Source organism: Notolabrus celidotus, chromosome 12 (genome assembly GCF_009762535.1).
Source record: "Notolabrus celidotus isolate fNotCel1 chromosome 12, fNotCel1.pri, whole genome shotgun sequence".
Classification (NCBI taxonomy): domain Eukaryota; kingdom Metazoa; phylum Chordata; class Actinopteri; order Labriformes; family Labridae; genus Notolabrus; species Notolabrus celidotus.
The window spans coordinates 30,254,755-30,270,608 of NC_048283.1; the positions used below are offsets into that span (position 1 = coordinate 30,254,755).

Below are 15,854 nucleotides of genomic sequence, written 5' to 3' on the forward strand. Positions count from 1 at the left end.
ATGTTGGGTGGGAATGAACAAAAAAAAAAGAGTCAACATTTGTCATCAAACAAATAAAGTAGAATGAAAGGGTGTTCTCTCTTTGTGAAATCATCCAGTTCTAAATAACTAACATGCATTTCTCATCCCACATGCTGTAATCACTGAAGAACAGCAGCAAGTTATTACTATAAATGGTTCATGACTGCTTCTCAAGAGTGCCAGAAATAATAACTGACCTGTACAGAGCTCCACGACCAACCAGAGGTGGCTGCTTGTCTCATACCACTCGTGGAAGGACACTATGTTTGGATGATCCAGATCGTGACTGAGACGTACCTTAAAGAGGACAGAAACAAGACATTAATACATGTGAATAACTGGAAGTCTTTGAAGCAAAGCTCAAAGGCAAAATTTACACATCACGTTCAGTATCCCTATGACCTTGTGAAATTCATGTTTGTTAGACAAAGTTCAGAGAAGTTTGGGAATTAAACAATGAACCTATTCAAGTGACATGTGATACATTTAGTTCTTACTTATTTCTTGATCACAGCTTAGTAGGTACATCATTAGTCAATATAACTCCTGTCAAACTAAAACTCAATCTACTGATTTCAGATATCTTATAACAAAAGCTATACTTGAAATAGATGTCATAATATATCTATACAACTTAAAGCCCCATCCTACATGGTTAGTGATCTCAGGTCTCTTGGTTTTATCAGTGCAGTTGATGGCGACATAGTTAAGCTCGCCCTTCCTTCTTCCTTTATAGACCACACTACTCCTGCCCTTCCCAAGCTCCTCATACAGGATGAAGTTCTCCATCTACTGTGGAAGAGAAAAGAGAGGCCAAAAGTCATCATCCAGTGGCCTGTTTAATACACTGAGCTGATAAGAGAGAGAGAGAGAGAGGGAGGGAGTTAGGTTTAGCATCAGTGTGGAATAAAAGAAAATAAATGATTTTCCAATCTAGTATAAAAAATAAATGTTAGTGCGTCTCATTCTACAGAGATCCAGGGTGGTCAGTATTTAATAATTACAGATTGTATCATGACACTCATGTCCAGCAGTAGATGTCAAATGGATTATGATGGTATCTTACAGTGAATGAATATAATATTTTTTTTACTAGCTGCCAATTGAGTGGGGAAATACCCTCAGTAGTGGGGACTGATCGAAATACATTTTGTCTGTTAAAGAGTGCACCTTCATTATGTGCAAGAGGAACTGAATGACTTTGCCACCTGTGCCACCAATGACTACTAACATAACAACTTTTGAAGGGCTTGTCATTCATTTATTTCATCAACGCTATATATTCTATTGATTTAAGATAAAATAAGATAAACTTTATTGATCCCCAATGGGGGACATTTTTTTGTTACAGCAGATTACAACACGGGAAAGGGGAATTAGGGTTGCAAAATTCTGGGAATTTTCAGAATTCCATGGGAATTAACGGGAATTTATGAGAATAAACATGAATAAACCAGGAATTTACTAAATTGAAGGTTGTCTCTTAATAGGGAACTTAAATATAGTTGGGGAAAATATATTTTAGCATAATCCTGACTAAAACAACCAGATTTCATGCAAGAAGATGCTTTATTATTTGCATGTTGAATGGGACTTTTTTTGAATGGGTTGGGTGGGAGGTGGGGGGCGGATGAGTAACATTTAAGTCAACATTCATGTTTTTGTTCTTCAATGAAAGAATTGATTGTTCAATAAAATATTTAACACTTGATAAAGTTCTACTTATAACAAATATTTATGCTTGGATATGATACCTATCCATTAAATTACTCAATTCCCAGTTCATTCCCATAAATTCCATAAATTCCCATGAAAAGTTTCCCATTTGGAATATTTCCAAAATTCCCCAGCTTAACTTCCCATGGAAATTTACCGGAAACTTTCAGGAACTTTACCCGAAATGTTCCACCCCTTTGCAACCCTAAGGGGAATACAACAATGTACTTACATAGTTAAAAATAGAATAACAATGGGGCACTGGTGGCCTAGCGGTCTAAGCGCCTCATGTATACAGTAGAGACTATAGTCCTCGTCTCAGAGGTCGCCGGTTCGACCATTCACTGCATATCTTCCCCAACTCTCCACTCCCCAAACTTCCTGTCTCTCTTGAGCTGTCCAGTCAATAAAGGCAAAAAAGCCCAAAAATATAACTTTAAAAATAAAAAATAAAAACATCAATAAATATATAATAGTAATGATAAAGGTAGAATAAAAAAGAATAGAATAAAATAGAATAGAATAAAATTAAATAAAAAAGAATAAAAAAAACAATAAAATAAAACAGAATTAAATAAAATGAAATAGAATAAAACAGAATTAAATAAAATAAATCAAATAATACAAATATATACACACTATGTACACTTCTATCTGATGAATAGATAGTGAGTTAAATTATTGCACAGATAAAATTGCACTAGGTTATTAAAAACATACACAGTATGGAAGAACAGTGATTCAGATGTGAAATGGATACAATAGTTTGTGGACCATTAATCGTCATAAACGACTAGATAAATACACAGGGACTACTACTGTTCCCAGTAACCAGTCTAGTGTTTTCTATTATGAAGTTTGAGCAGAGTGTCGTGAGTTTGTGGAACAGGCGGTAACAGGATCAGAATGAACCAGGTGAGAACAATCAACGGCTGATTACCTGCATGACACGGTCCATCCTAACTGCTGAGAATAAAACAGACATAACACTTTGAAAAAGCTGCTCTAAAACTCTGAAACCGAACTCATAGAGCTCCTGAGTTAAGCTATAGTTATACTGACTGAGCTTGTTTAAAGTTATTGAAACATTGGGGAATAAAAACACTTCAATTCACTTTGAATGTGAGTCAGAAGATACTACATTATGTAGGTATTTGGTCTGTCAACCGCTCACGGTATCGTGTTCACAGTCAGTTTGTCCACTTATAAAACAAAGGAAGTCAGCTGCAGCAGATAAAAAGAAGAGTATTTGCATGGAAGCTATGTTATTGTGAATAAATACATACAAAGACCAAGTTTACATACTTTTATCTTGTTGCGTTCAGTTACCTTCTCTTCAACAGCCCGCTGTTTGTTGGCGGAAGAGTGACGGGCCGAATAATTACACCTGAGAGGAGGGGAGTCTGAATTTCATCAGATCAGTTCAAAAGTAAATATACAGACTCAAATTATTTAATGAATACATATAGATGCAATTAATCTTCTTTATTATCTATTCCCACTCATATGTTATTACATTGTATTTGTCTTTGTATCTCTGTTGGACCATACCTTAAACGTAAAACACCCACAAGTGGTATAGTCCAAAGTTGCTAGGATACAGGACTGCATACAACAGGGCGCACAGTGGAGCACATGGAAAACAACAGTATCTGAAAAAGTATTTTCACAATAAAATAAACTAAAATTATACATCAGTTAATATATTAATATAGTATACATTACAGTAAATAAAATTTAATTATCCAAAATAAATCCTCAAATTTTAAAAACGTGTATCAGATTTTTCTTCAGTTAAACAAAGAAAAAACTGAAATGATTGTTTTTGGAGCCAAGGAAGAAAGGTTAAAGGTTGCTGCTCTGCTCCAATCTGCACAGATGAAATGTTCAAACCAAGCCAGAAACCTTGGTGTAGTCATAGACTCAGACCTTCATTTCAGCAGCCACATTAAGACAATTACAAAATCAGCCTACTATCACCTTAAGAATGTATCAAGGATTAAAGGACTTATGTCTCAGCAGGATGCAGAAAAACTCTTCCATGCATTTATCTTTAGCAGACTAGACCACTATAAGGGGGTCTTTACAGGACTCCCTAAAAAGTCCATCAGACAACTGCAGCTCGTCCAGAATGCTGCTGCTCGAGTCCTAACAAGGACCAACAAAGTAGACCACATCACTCCAGTTCTTAGATCTCTACACTGGCTTCCTGTCTGTCAGAGAATAGACTTTAAAATCCTGCTGATGGTTTATAAAGCACTGAACTGTTTAGGCCCAAAATACATTGCTGATCTGCTGCTACTGTATGAACCATCTGGACCTCTGAGGTCATCAGGTACTGGTCTGCTTTCAGTCCCTAGAGTCAGAACGAAACATGGTGAAGCAGTGTTTAGTCATTATGCACCACATATCTGGAACACACTCCCTGAAAGCTGCAGGTCCGCTCCAACTCTCACCTCTTTGAAATCAAAGACTAAGACCTTTTTATTTGCCACTGCCTTCCTATCTTAGCTCATTTTAACTCACTTTAAATGCAAATTTTAAATGTACTTTTTAATATATTTGTATTTTTTCTTTTCTTTTCTATGTTTCATTATATTTGTCATTTTAATTGTGTTCTTTTATGCTTGTCTGAATGTCTCCAATGCTGTTAATGTTTTAATGTAAAGCACATTGAGTTGCCCTCATGTATGAAATGTGCTATACAAATAAAGTTGCCTTGCTTTGACTCTTTCTGAAGCACAGTCTTAATTTTAATGGTTTTATTGGCATGACTACTTTAATTAAGCCAAAACAAGTTAGCATCTCTCACTACACTCCCTATTAATCCCTTTCCATTTCACACACTCTATCTAAAACACACACACACACACTCACACACACACACACACACACACACACACACACACACACACACACACACCCTTTGAGAGGACAATGACGTAATTCATTGCATGAAACAGCCGGCAGGCCACAAGAATTCGTGACAATCCTGAATGAATTGTATGCTGCCTGCAACTCTATAAAATCATGTGATGGTGTGTAGAATCAATGACTCTTCAGTGTTGGGGTCAGTATATAAAAAGTTCACTCACTTGACGTTTAAGACGGAAAAGCACCATTTGGTTATTGGACAAAAAAAGACACATTCTGGCGAGTTATAGAATAAAAACATTTACAAAGTATTGTAGTCACTTCATGAGAAACAACATGCATTGTGAAATAGAGGTAAGAGTGACTGAGTTTAGTTTGTGAGAGAACAAATGAAAGACACCCAAATTTAAGAGTTTAAAATGATAAACTTCCTAATGCGTAAAGTTACCTAACGATGCAGAGTACTATTTCCGTTTTGTTCTACAAAATAAAAGCAGAAAGAGTAAAGGCTTGTCGAATTGGTCTTCTTGTAAATAGGAATTTAAGATTTATGTTGAAAATGACAGGTGCCTTTACCCTCTTAGCCATATTATGTTATTATAATTATTTTGAAAAAAATGTTCCAACTTTGTATTTGTTTTTCATATTGAAATTATAATAAACAAATAATCACATTATTTTTACAATAACCAAATGTTTCTTTGTACAAACAGAGACAATGCAAGTAAATTAAGGTCCCACACAAAATAACAGGCTGAGCTTCTTTGCAATGCCTGACCTGAGATTAGCATTAAAAATACATTAAATATAAATAAGATAAGATACGATATTCCTTTAATCGTCCCACAACTGGGGAAATTTAAAGTGTTACAGCAGCAAAGTAAACAGTGCAAAAACAGTTTAAAGTAAGCAAGAGCATATATAGAAATTATTAAAAAGTTATTGGCAATTAATTTAAAGAAGTACAAATAAGCATATCTTACGAATGTATACACAACTAAATAAGTACATTTTCAAATACACCAAAAAATACACCATCTCATCTAAGCAGAATCCAATCTTGACATAGTGTATATATATATGTGTGTATATATATATATATATATATATATATATATATATATATATATATATATATATATATAATTTTAGTGTTAGAGAAAATTGCGTCTTACTGGCTAGCAGTCTTAGTTCAACACTGTTTGTGTCACTGGATTTCCTCAACAACTTTTCTAAATCACACCATCAATCTTCAATCTACCCTCAATCTAAACCTAAATTCACTTTTAACATTAAAGGTATGTATTTCAGTAAATGTCTTCCAACTGATACCTTTAGATCAGGGGTGTGTCAAACTCATTTTCACCGAGGGCCACATCAGCATTATGGTTGTCCTCAAAGGGCCAGTTGTAATTTTGGCGGCTATTTTAAATTTAGTCTTAGTCTTAGTCTTAAGAGATGATCATAATATAGTTAGAATACAATTTTGAGAGAATACAAAACCTGGGAATTTTATTTTGAAATCACTCACCCCGGATGTTACTCTTCATTTAATTAGTTTGACTCAGCTCTGATCAGCAGCTTTGTTCCCATTGAACTATTCACTCACCCATGCAGCAGAGGAAACCCAAAGCAGCAGAAGTTTTGTTGAACAGGATCCAGGCTGACCCAGACCCGTGTTTTCTGTAATCGCCCTTTCATTCAACAAGTTTCTCGCCTGGTTGCAGCTACTGATACCGGTGTTGTGGGAGAGTCTGCTCCCCTGTAAGATAGTGCCTCCCATAGTGCTGCTGTCCGCATGTTGAGGCGTAGAAAAGTGAATTTGAGAAAGTTTAAAGTTTGGGTCACTTATATCATCTGAGAAGCCAGTTGGATTGTTGGAGGTAACGATTTTGGTCAGGAGGAGACTAACGGACTTTTTAAACAACACAAATCGTATCATCACATTTTCTACTTGCTCAGTGGGTTTGCTGAGTCGCGTTGAATCCAGCTCAGTATTCTTTGTGCCTGATCGACATACAGTGAAAACGGGATTAACCCTCCTATGTGGAAAGGTCTACGCTCTCTACTTCTAAGGTAAGACATCTTTAGTGAGTTTGTGTAAGTTTCATGTGAAGTTGAAGTGAAATGTGATGACACTGCTGCAGGTGCACAGTTCATTATAACGCGAACTGTTACTTGTTATATCAACAGTCCATACATTGTAACGTTACGCGTTGTTCTATCTCTAATAAGTGAAACTCAACATTTAATTTTCTTCCATACATAGGCACTGAGTGTCTGACTCAGCCGTGTCCTCCATGTGGTTTTTATTCTGAGATGATTATGTCTGATATGAATCTGGCCTCTTCCCACACTTTGCCTTTCTCAGAGGTGAAGAGGTTCAGTGGAAAGTTTGTAACAGCAGTTTGTGGGCACGTTTTAACAAGATCGATTTCAGATTTAGGTAGACTTAATCCTATCACAGTAAATCTCCCTCCTCTCATTAAAAGTGTCTGAAGTCCCTTCAGATAAGCAGTATATGGCATACTACCACAGCCACCCTCAGACACTGAACAAACCTGGTCATAAATGTGTAGTTATTACATTATGATTGTTTCTCCTCGGATCAGTCAGAAGGATTAATACCAAGCTTTTTATGAATCAGTTTGAAGTGGTTGTGAGCCAATCAGACATAACTAGGTGACCCCCGTCCTCCCTCATTATGAAAGATACCACCTAATGTACATTTCAATTTTTTAAACCCTTATGAACAATATCAGCTCCAGTTTTCTCAGTTACAACTCGGCTATTTCTTCAGGTTTCCCTTTACTAATCAATCAGTTGTGAGGAGAATGAGACAATTAGCCTCAGACAAGTGTGACTGAAATGTGGATCTGAAGAAACTTCAGCCCATAAAGCACCTTCAGTTTGAAAGCTACTAAGGGGTCAGTGTTTTTATATAACTTCAGTCCTCGCTGAGGACGCAGGTTTTTCAGTCAGCCCTCAGAGGCTAAATACGGTTCCAGTCAGTTTTGCCAACTAACAGCACATGATCATTGACGGCTCTGCACACCGTCTCACTGCTCGGGCATCCAGCAGGTCTCGGTGGTAGCACACACATTTCTTAGAACGATCACACAACCAAGAGCTGGACCTCAACAGAGAGCTCACATGACAGCTAAAGGGACTGACAGATGGGCTGTGGGGGGTGTTTGTACTTATCTGACCCCTCTGACCCACACACACAAGCAAACACACACACTAATGTCAAAACATTCACACTTGTACCTTATGGTGAATCAGGTATCATACTTAGAAGAGTGTGTATTTTACAACCTTAGCTCCTTCCTTTTAACTTGACTTTTTCAGTCTCCTTCTAGATGTCTGAGCATGATGCATTTGTTTTTTATTGCTTTCTTCTATTGACTTTACTGCAAAATTAAGAACAAGTATTGGTACTAATGTCTTTGAAACGGCAGTAGAAATTGAAGAGGTCTTTTCAGTACAAATGAGGCCCTTAACCTTGAAGCTCTTTTACACAACGGCCGTTAAGTTACTTTATGAATTTATGGCTCGCTGAGTTTCAGTATGAGTGTTTCCTTTAAGGAGTGAGGTGTAATGCTGTTTGCACTGACTGTTGTCAGGCTCATGACTGACACTCAATATTGACATGCCATACTGATGCTTCTTTCATTTAGTGAGGAAGTGGAAACATCAGATCTTTGAATAAGATGAAACCACAGGAACTTTGATTTAGTTTAGATTGTCACTTGTTCAGCACATTCATGCTACATGCAAAGCAGGATAATTCAATTTAAGTCTTGAATTTGTATTGCATCACAAATGCGGTTATTGTATGGTGTGATATAAAAGAAAGAAAAACACTTCTCATACATACTGGAAGACATGGTACTCTTATAGTCTAAGTGTACCACTGTACCAAAAAAAGTCAACATGCAACAAGATGAGTCTTTTTATAGTCAGGGTTACAGTTCATTGAACTGAGTCAAAGTGATGCTGCTCTCTGAGCTTCTGGTCTGGAGTTTTTAGAGCATCATGCAGAAGTTTGCACCAGTGTCAGACTCGCTTATAGAGCAAGCTTCCATGTCTTTAAAGGTGACATATCACGCTTTTTTCATCAATATATATTGGTCTAAGAGGTCCCCAAAACATGTCTTTAAAGTTTATGCTCAAAAAAACACTTTGAAATCAGATTTTGGCATGCCTGAAAACCCCTCTTCTTCAGTCCTCTTCAGAACACTCTGTTTTCTCTCTGACCACGCCCCCTCAGGAAGTGGATGTGCCTCTGCTCTCCAGCACGTTGATCTAATGTTTACATGTTAGCTGAATATACACGGCTGCTCAGAGATCACGTTACTTCAACCCTCTGAATCTGATCCAGAATCTGATCCTGACGGAGAGGCGCCTGCAGCAGGACCTTTCTGAACGATTGGTCATAGATTTAGTGTTTCTTGTTGTTTTATTTGTCAGTATGTCGACGTGTGTCTTGGTACACAGCTACAGCTACAGCTATGAACATGTAGCTATGTGGCTATGCTAACTAGCGCTAGCACTTATCCATGACAAATAAAAATCATCCACTAGATCTTCAAATCTGCAGAGGTGGGGAGTAAAACCGACCTCTGCCAGAAAGGCAGCGGGACCTTTTCTGAAGGATTGGTCACAGATTTAGTGTTTCTTGTTGTTTTATTTGTCAGTATGTAGACGTGTGTCCTGGTACACAGCTACAGCTACGACATGTAGCTATGTAGCTATGCTAACTAGCGCTAGCACTTATCCATGATATATAAAAATCCTCCACTAGATCTTCAAATCTGCAGACGTGGGGAGTAAAACCGACCTTTGTGTTTATTAAAACAGCCTACAACTAGCATGCCTCCCTCCTAAGCTCCTTGTTAGCACACATTTGTGCAGGTAATGAAAAACGGGGGAGGGATTCAGTATTATTTTATACAGTCTATGGGCTGAACAAGCTCCGAGCTATGACTCCGTGACAGACCGGATATTGTTGTTACGTAACAAAAACACGGAAGTCTGAAACGGCTCGTTTCACACACATTTACAGAAAGGTGTAGAAATCAAAACAGGGGCAGAATGGATTTTTTTCATGCTCGGGGGGTTTGTAGACATGCCAGGGACACATATTTCAGGTAGAGAACCATTAAAAAGTGGATTTTGCATGATATGTCACCTTTAATGTACACAAACGATGGATAGATGGACAGATGGAAGTCACTAGGCTCACACCTGTATCAGCATTGTTATTAGTATCATCCATTATCCATTATCATCACCGCTTATACCATTCAAGGTTGCAGGGGGATGGAGCCTGTCCCAGCTGTGATTGGGCGCAAGGCAGGGTACACCCTGGACAGGTCGCCAGCCTATCACAGGGCCAACATGTAGAGACAGACAAACAATCATGCACACACTCACTCCTACGGGCAATTTAAAGTGACCATCCAACCATGCAGCATGATTTGTATCTGTATCAAATTGAAGTTTAATATTCTGGTATTGTGACAACCTTATTAAATTAGAATGGAGATTTTGATGTGACTGTTTTGACTCAGGTGCATGGTAAATTGTTTCTTTCAGCCCCACTTTAAAATTTCAATCATTTATTTGGATTACTGCAAAGTATTGCAGTACGTATTGTATTGTGACCTGTGTATTGTGATCCGTATCATGTCATGAGGTCTTTGCCAGTACCGGTCCTATTGTGAAATAGATAAAGCCAAACCGTCCAAACTTTGCCCCAGGTCTTGTTGACACTGTACCAGTGTGCCCTCACTATGCTGCTGCACGTTTTACTAAATCAGCAGCGGTGAGACGGAGAGATTTAGCAAGACTTCTCAATTGTGCCAACTTTGCTCAGCCCCAACAGGATTAGCCAAACAGCCTGATGCCTTGTGCGGCTTTCTGAGTGAAAGCTGTCTGCTTTGTTTATTTTTCTTTTGTAGTCATGTGCGTGCCTTTCATTACATTACTGCAATCATACCTACAACTCTAAACCTAACTCTCTCTCTGTGTTGTGCTTCTTTACGTTCTCCCTGATGTGAAAGCAGGGACGGTGCTGCATCAGAGCATTTAAACAAGCCATACAGTCACACATCCATGGCCTGTTGTCCTCTACTCCTCTCTTAAAGAACAAAGTACACTGTGACATTCACACATTACACCTAACACTTACCCCTCAGCCATGAAGTGTCAAACTCTGACATTACATAAAGAGATTTAAAGGGTCTCAGAAAGGATGTCTCAACTTCCTGTGACTGGTCATGTGACCGAGCTTCCTTGTCTTAACTTCTCTGTTTGCCTTTCCTCACTCTCTTTCCTTCTTGTGTCTCTGTGAGTATTAGTTTCAGATTTCTTCTGTCAGAGATGAAGTTTACTAGATTTAAGTCTGAAGGGAAAGAGTGAAGTTGTTAACGCGTGTCCGTTTGTCAGAGCTTAGACATAGAGGTTGAGAAATGAACGAGTGAGCAGAGGGAGGGAGTCAGGGACAGATTCAGATTCAGAGGACATGTTCTCCTTTGGACCTGTTGCTTTTTAACTTTCTTTTATCAAACACATGTTATATGATGTACACCAGTGGCGGATCTTTACAGAGACTAAGTGCTCTTTGCAATGTCTTTTGTTCTCTTCCTTTGCTTTAATGTTGTTGTTTCCTGCGTTCCCTTGCTTCCAATTTTCTAGGCCAACAAATACAGAAGAGTCATTTGGTTCATGTTCAAGTGAAGTGGGATTTGTTCAGCCTGTGACAGTTCAACAGAAAAGTCAGAGAGCCTGCTTATCAAATCAGATTTTTTTTATCATTAGCTGATTTGATGAATCTACATTTTGTGCAAGCTGCAGAGAGAGAGAGAGAGAGAGAGAGAGAGAGAGAGAGAGAGAGAGAGAGAGAGAGAGAGAGAGAGAGAGAGAGAGAGAGAGAGAGAGAGAGAGAGAGAGAGAGAGAGAGAGAGAGAGAGAGAGAGAGAGAGAGAGAGAGAGAGAGAGAGAGAGAGAGGGAGTTAGAGAGAGAGAGAGAGAGGGCCTGTGCATGCTCTGTCCTATTCATCGTATTAGTGAGTTGAAGACCCTGTTTGTTGGTTGCCTTAATTGAAGTTACTAAGTCCTTGACACACACCTATTAATGTTTAACTTTTTACACGATCACTTTCCACTTTTACGTTATGTTCTCACAAGAAACCTGTTATGATCAGAGATAACTGTGCTGTTAAATCAGACCAAAGGGCACGAAATAATTTACAACCTTAATAAACCTTTGCTAATGACTAACATGTCAAACTGATGCACAGTACAACACTTTGGGCCAATGTGGTAAAAAAAATACACCTAAATATGCAAATATGAAACAGTGGTAAGTTTTGTAACCTATAAGTTATTAGGTTCATGGAAAGCAAAGCATTATTATGCACCTAATATATTTTTTGCAGGTGACTTTCTGCATCACTTCCATGTGCAAAGATATCTGCGGAGCTGCTTCTGAGCCAAGATCATCCTCAAAAATCTCTTTTTGCACATGATTCCAGTCTGACTATCCTGGCTTTACACACCCTCTGATAACCATACTTCTCCCATTACTCATAACTCCTGACCCACACTCTCCCACGATCTCACCACCAACAAGCTAGCATGTTACAGAACCTCTTAATTTCCATCTGGACCCTCCTGTTTAAAGATTGAGAGCAGCCAAACAGTTCACATGAGCGGTGTGGTACAGGCCCGACTCATGAGCCTCTGTGACTGCACTGTGCTCCTGAAAGTTTCCCAGCATTGTCCAGTTCTGCTGTAGACTTTTTGAGGACTTTTATTTGAGCCCCCTTGTGAAGTCTGTGTGAAGACGGGTTGAGCTGATGTGTGAACCCAGCAGGTGGTGGTCTGGAACATTGTGGGTGTTGTGATGATATTCTTGAGAGCTGAGTTTCTTTTCTTTATTCTCTCATCAATAAACTAACAGTCTCTCAGTGTGAGGTTCTTTTGTGAAATGGCAATTCAGAAAATGTCAGGACCTAATGTCTATTCTGGAATCTCTCCAGAGTTGTAAGAGGGTTTTTGGCTTTCCATATCCTGACCAGACATTGTCTAGAGCTAACCTTACTTATAAAATCACTGCACAATTGTTTTCTTTTAATAAAATAATGTATTAAAATATTACAATTTAGGACAATTAATTAAGTTATATGTCATTGCTAGTAATTTATATTAGTATCAATGCTTTTACATTTTTAAATTGTCCTTGTTGATCTCTTTTATCTCTGGCATTGGTGTTGTAGGAATTTTTTGCCTTTATTAGATAAGACAGCTGAAGAGGGACAGGAATTGTGGGGATTAGAGAGTGGGAGATAACATGCAGCAAAGCGTTGTGGCCGGGGGTCAGAGCAGTGACTGCTGCAACAAAAACCAGAGCCTCAAAACATTAGCCTCGCTTCTAAGCGGCCTGAACGGCCTGAACGGTCGACTGGCATCCCATTCTCTTATGAACACCTTTACCTTTGGGCTTTTATTCATGGTTTTTGTATAACAAAGCTGTTTCTGTACACAGTGTAATGTTGACACTGCTGTTTTAAGAGCTACTGATGTTTACTCTCCTCTCTGGGTTTCTGTCAGCAGCTAATAAATGTCAGTTTTATGGCAGGAGATCTTTGAATATTGTCATCTCCTTGGTGATGTTATTGAGACAGCTATTGCCAGGTTTACAGCCAACATGTCTTAGTTTCTAATAACTATGTTACTTAGGCGTTGACCTGTTCCTCTACTCAGACAGAGCAGGTTTTCCTTCATATATCCTGAAGTTGAGATTCCTGACAAAAAAAAGAGTGCCCAAGTGTTCCCGAGTGTCTCCCAAAACTTTCAGAGGAAGTTGTGTTCTTAGTGTTTCCTTTGTTTGGTCTCCATCTCTCAGCCAGTCAGTCTCTGCATGTGAGCACACTCTCCTTATCAGATGACCAGTGTAAACTTCTCTCTCAGCATGACCCTGTCTGTTCCATTAGGACACATACACACACAACGTGCACAAACCAGCACAAGCTCAACCGAGTCAAATGGCTCTAAATGATGAGCTGTTGAAAGTAAGAAAATCCCCTCGAGCAAGGTCGAACATGACACTCAGCTGCAATCAAAGGACACAGACGAATGGTGAACTGATTTATTGACCACCGATCTAGCCAACAGCAGAAAGACTAATGTTCGAGAACTTTCTACAAACTGGCTATAAGGCTAGCTTGTGTGCTAGACTAATGAAATGCATACCTCCTGTAACAATGCTGTCCAGGTTTAACTGCTGCCTGAAGTTTTCTATGGATTCAATTCAGCTGTGAACTGATGGTAAAAATGTTGTTGGTGACTTTCTTGCAGTTGTGTCTTGATTTACAGATTGTAGGGTCTAGGTATTATATGAAAAATGCTCTACATTTGCTTTTTTTTTTTCTGATAATCTCATTTATTTTGTAAGTTTTAAGTTTGTAGATTCTAATTTTTCACAGGTTGAGAACATTTGCATTTAAATGGATTAAAAAAAATATCAAATTGTATTATGTATTCTCAGTTTAACAGAGTGCTGCTTTACCCACATCCTAACAGTATAGTTACATGTATTAAGTATTTAGTTCTGAGGCAACACAGTGATAAATCCAACAACCAGAGAGAGGGACACCCCCAAAAATTACACTGTTACATTTGCAATGAAATGAACAACTGCACTTGTTTATTTTCTGGTTTATTGGGGTCAAGCATGGTGCTGGAAACACTGATATGAGAGATTGCAGCTGGGGGGTCACACGTACACTACCAGTCAAAAGTTTGGACACACCTTCTCATTCAATGGGTTTTATTTATTTTAATTATTTTCAACATCAAAACTATGAAATAATCTGGTTTTGTCATAATCTGGATTACAACAGTAGTCAAATAGGGCTATCCATTGTGTACTAACCCTACCTCTGAACAACACAACTGATGGTCTCAAACACATTAAGAAGGCAAGTCATTCTACAAATGAACTCTTGACAAGGCTCATGTTAATTAGAAACCATTCCAGGAGACCACTTCATGAAGCAGACTGAGAGAATACCAAGAAGCTGTCATGAAGGAAAAAGGGGGCTACTTTACAGAATCTAAAATATAAAACATATTCTGGTTTGTTTAACACTTTTTTGTTCATTGAATAATTCCATATATGCTCTTTCATAGTTTTAATGACTTCAGTATTTATATACAGTGTTTACAATAATTAAAATAAATACAAACCCTTGAATGAGAAGGTGTTTCCAAACTTTTGACTGGTAGTTTACTTCCCTGCTGCTTGCTGAGGGTTCACTAACACTAGTTTGAGATTGTACTTTATTTCTTTGGTGTTCTAGCAGTGATATTATTATTGGAAAGGGTTTATGGTGTTAATTGTGTTAGCTGGCACATCATCAGCATAGTTTGCAGTGCACGCTGCTCTGTTTTTTGTCCCACTGTAAATTATAGACAAAATATCTCAGATGTACTGAAGCTGAGGGGTCTTTCTTGTCGATGTGTCCAGCCAGCTCTGAGCTGATACGTATTGCGTTTTCTTCAGTGTAGCTTGCGCTCATTTAATCTGTGTTTCCATTCAGCTCCAAACTGCCTGCCTCTATACCTGTGACATGATTGGCTGTTCTTTGCCTTGTTCTTCTTCTCTTTAATGTTGGGTGGCAACTAGCCCCCTCGATTCCAGGTCCAAAGGTGTGAAAGAAATCAAGTTACAGCACCAAAGGATTGCGCTGAGCTTGGATGGAAAGATTTTGAAGTAAAGTTGCTGAGAGATGTTTGGGTGGTGTAACTCTGACTTTCCTTTGTAGAGAGCAGAGAATGAATATTTGTTGGCTGTGTTGTAACGTCCACATCGTTACAGCTTAAAGAACTGACCAGGGTGACTGATGGAGAAGGAGTTGAGAAACCATCTTTGGGAGGGATACATCATTGTGACACTGTTTACTTCAAGACACCAGACTTATGAACATGCACAGATCTCCTGGAGAGTAATAAGAGCAGTTATCTAACTGTGGATCATTGTCATTGTCTCCCATTTGGATCATGATTCTTGTCTTAATCTTAACACAAGAGGAACATGCGTAGCACGTGAGTCTGTGTTTGTTGGAGTAAAGCTCCGATCCTTATCACTGTTAAGAAATAAACTGAAGGAAAGTGGAAACACCTTGTCCCCAGGAGAGAACTTGCAGCTACTGTATTGTGCCCTTTATTGCCAG

At 38.5% G+C, this 15,854-nt stretch overlaps 2 protein-coding genes across 4 annotated transcripts in view; one reads left to right on the plus strand and one right to left on the minus strand.

The window, feature by feature from the left end:
• ulk4 (unc-51 like kinase 4) overlaps nucleotides 1-3,146 on the minus strand; it is a 91,451-nt gene extending 88,305 nt beyond the window's left edge. Inside the window, exons 1-3 of one of the 3 annotated variants that reach the window (XM_034697892.1) lie at nucleotides 3,067-3,146; nucleotides 673-813; nucleotides 219-318 (exon numbers count right to left, since the gene is read on the minus strand). In XM_034697892.1, coding sequence (XP_034553783.1) covers nucleotides 219-318; nucleotides 673-810 — 238 coding nt within the window. In that variant the 5' untranslated portion in view covers nucleotides 811-813; nucleotides 3,067-3,146. Of the gene's footprint in view, nucleotides 1-218; nucleotides 319-672; nucleotides 814-2,677; nucleotides 2,704-3,042 lie in introns of those variants that run through there. The other 2 variants (XM_034697891.1, XM_034697893.1) reach the window with 2 other exon arrangements.
• A 3,009-nt stretch (nucleotides 3,147-6,155) lies between these two features.
• trak1a (trafficking protein, kinesin binding 1a) overlaps nucleotides 6,156-15,854 on the plus strand; it is a 59,274-nt gene continuing 49,575 nt past the window's right edge. Inside the window, exon 1 of the mRNA XM_034697896.1 lies at nucleotides 6,156-6,687. The gene's annotated coding sequence lies outside the window, so the exon portion shown is untranslated. The remainder of the gene's footprint in view (nucleotides 6,688-15,854) is intronic.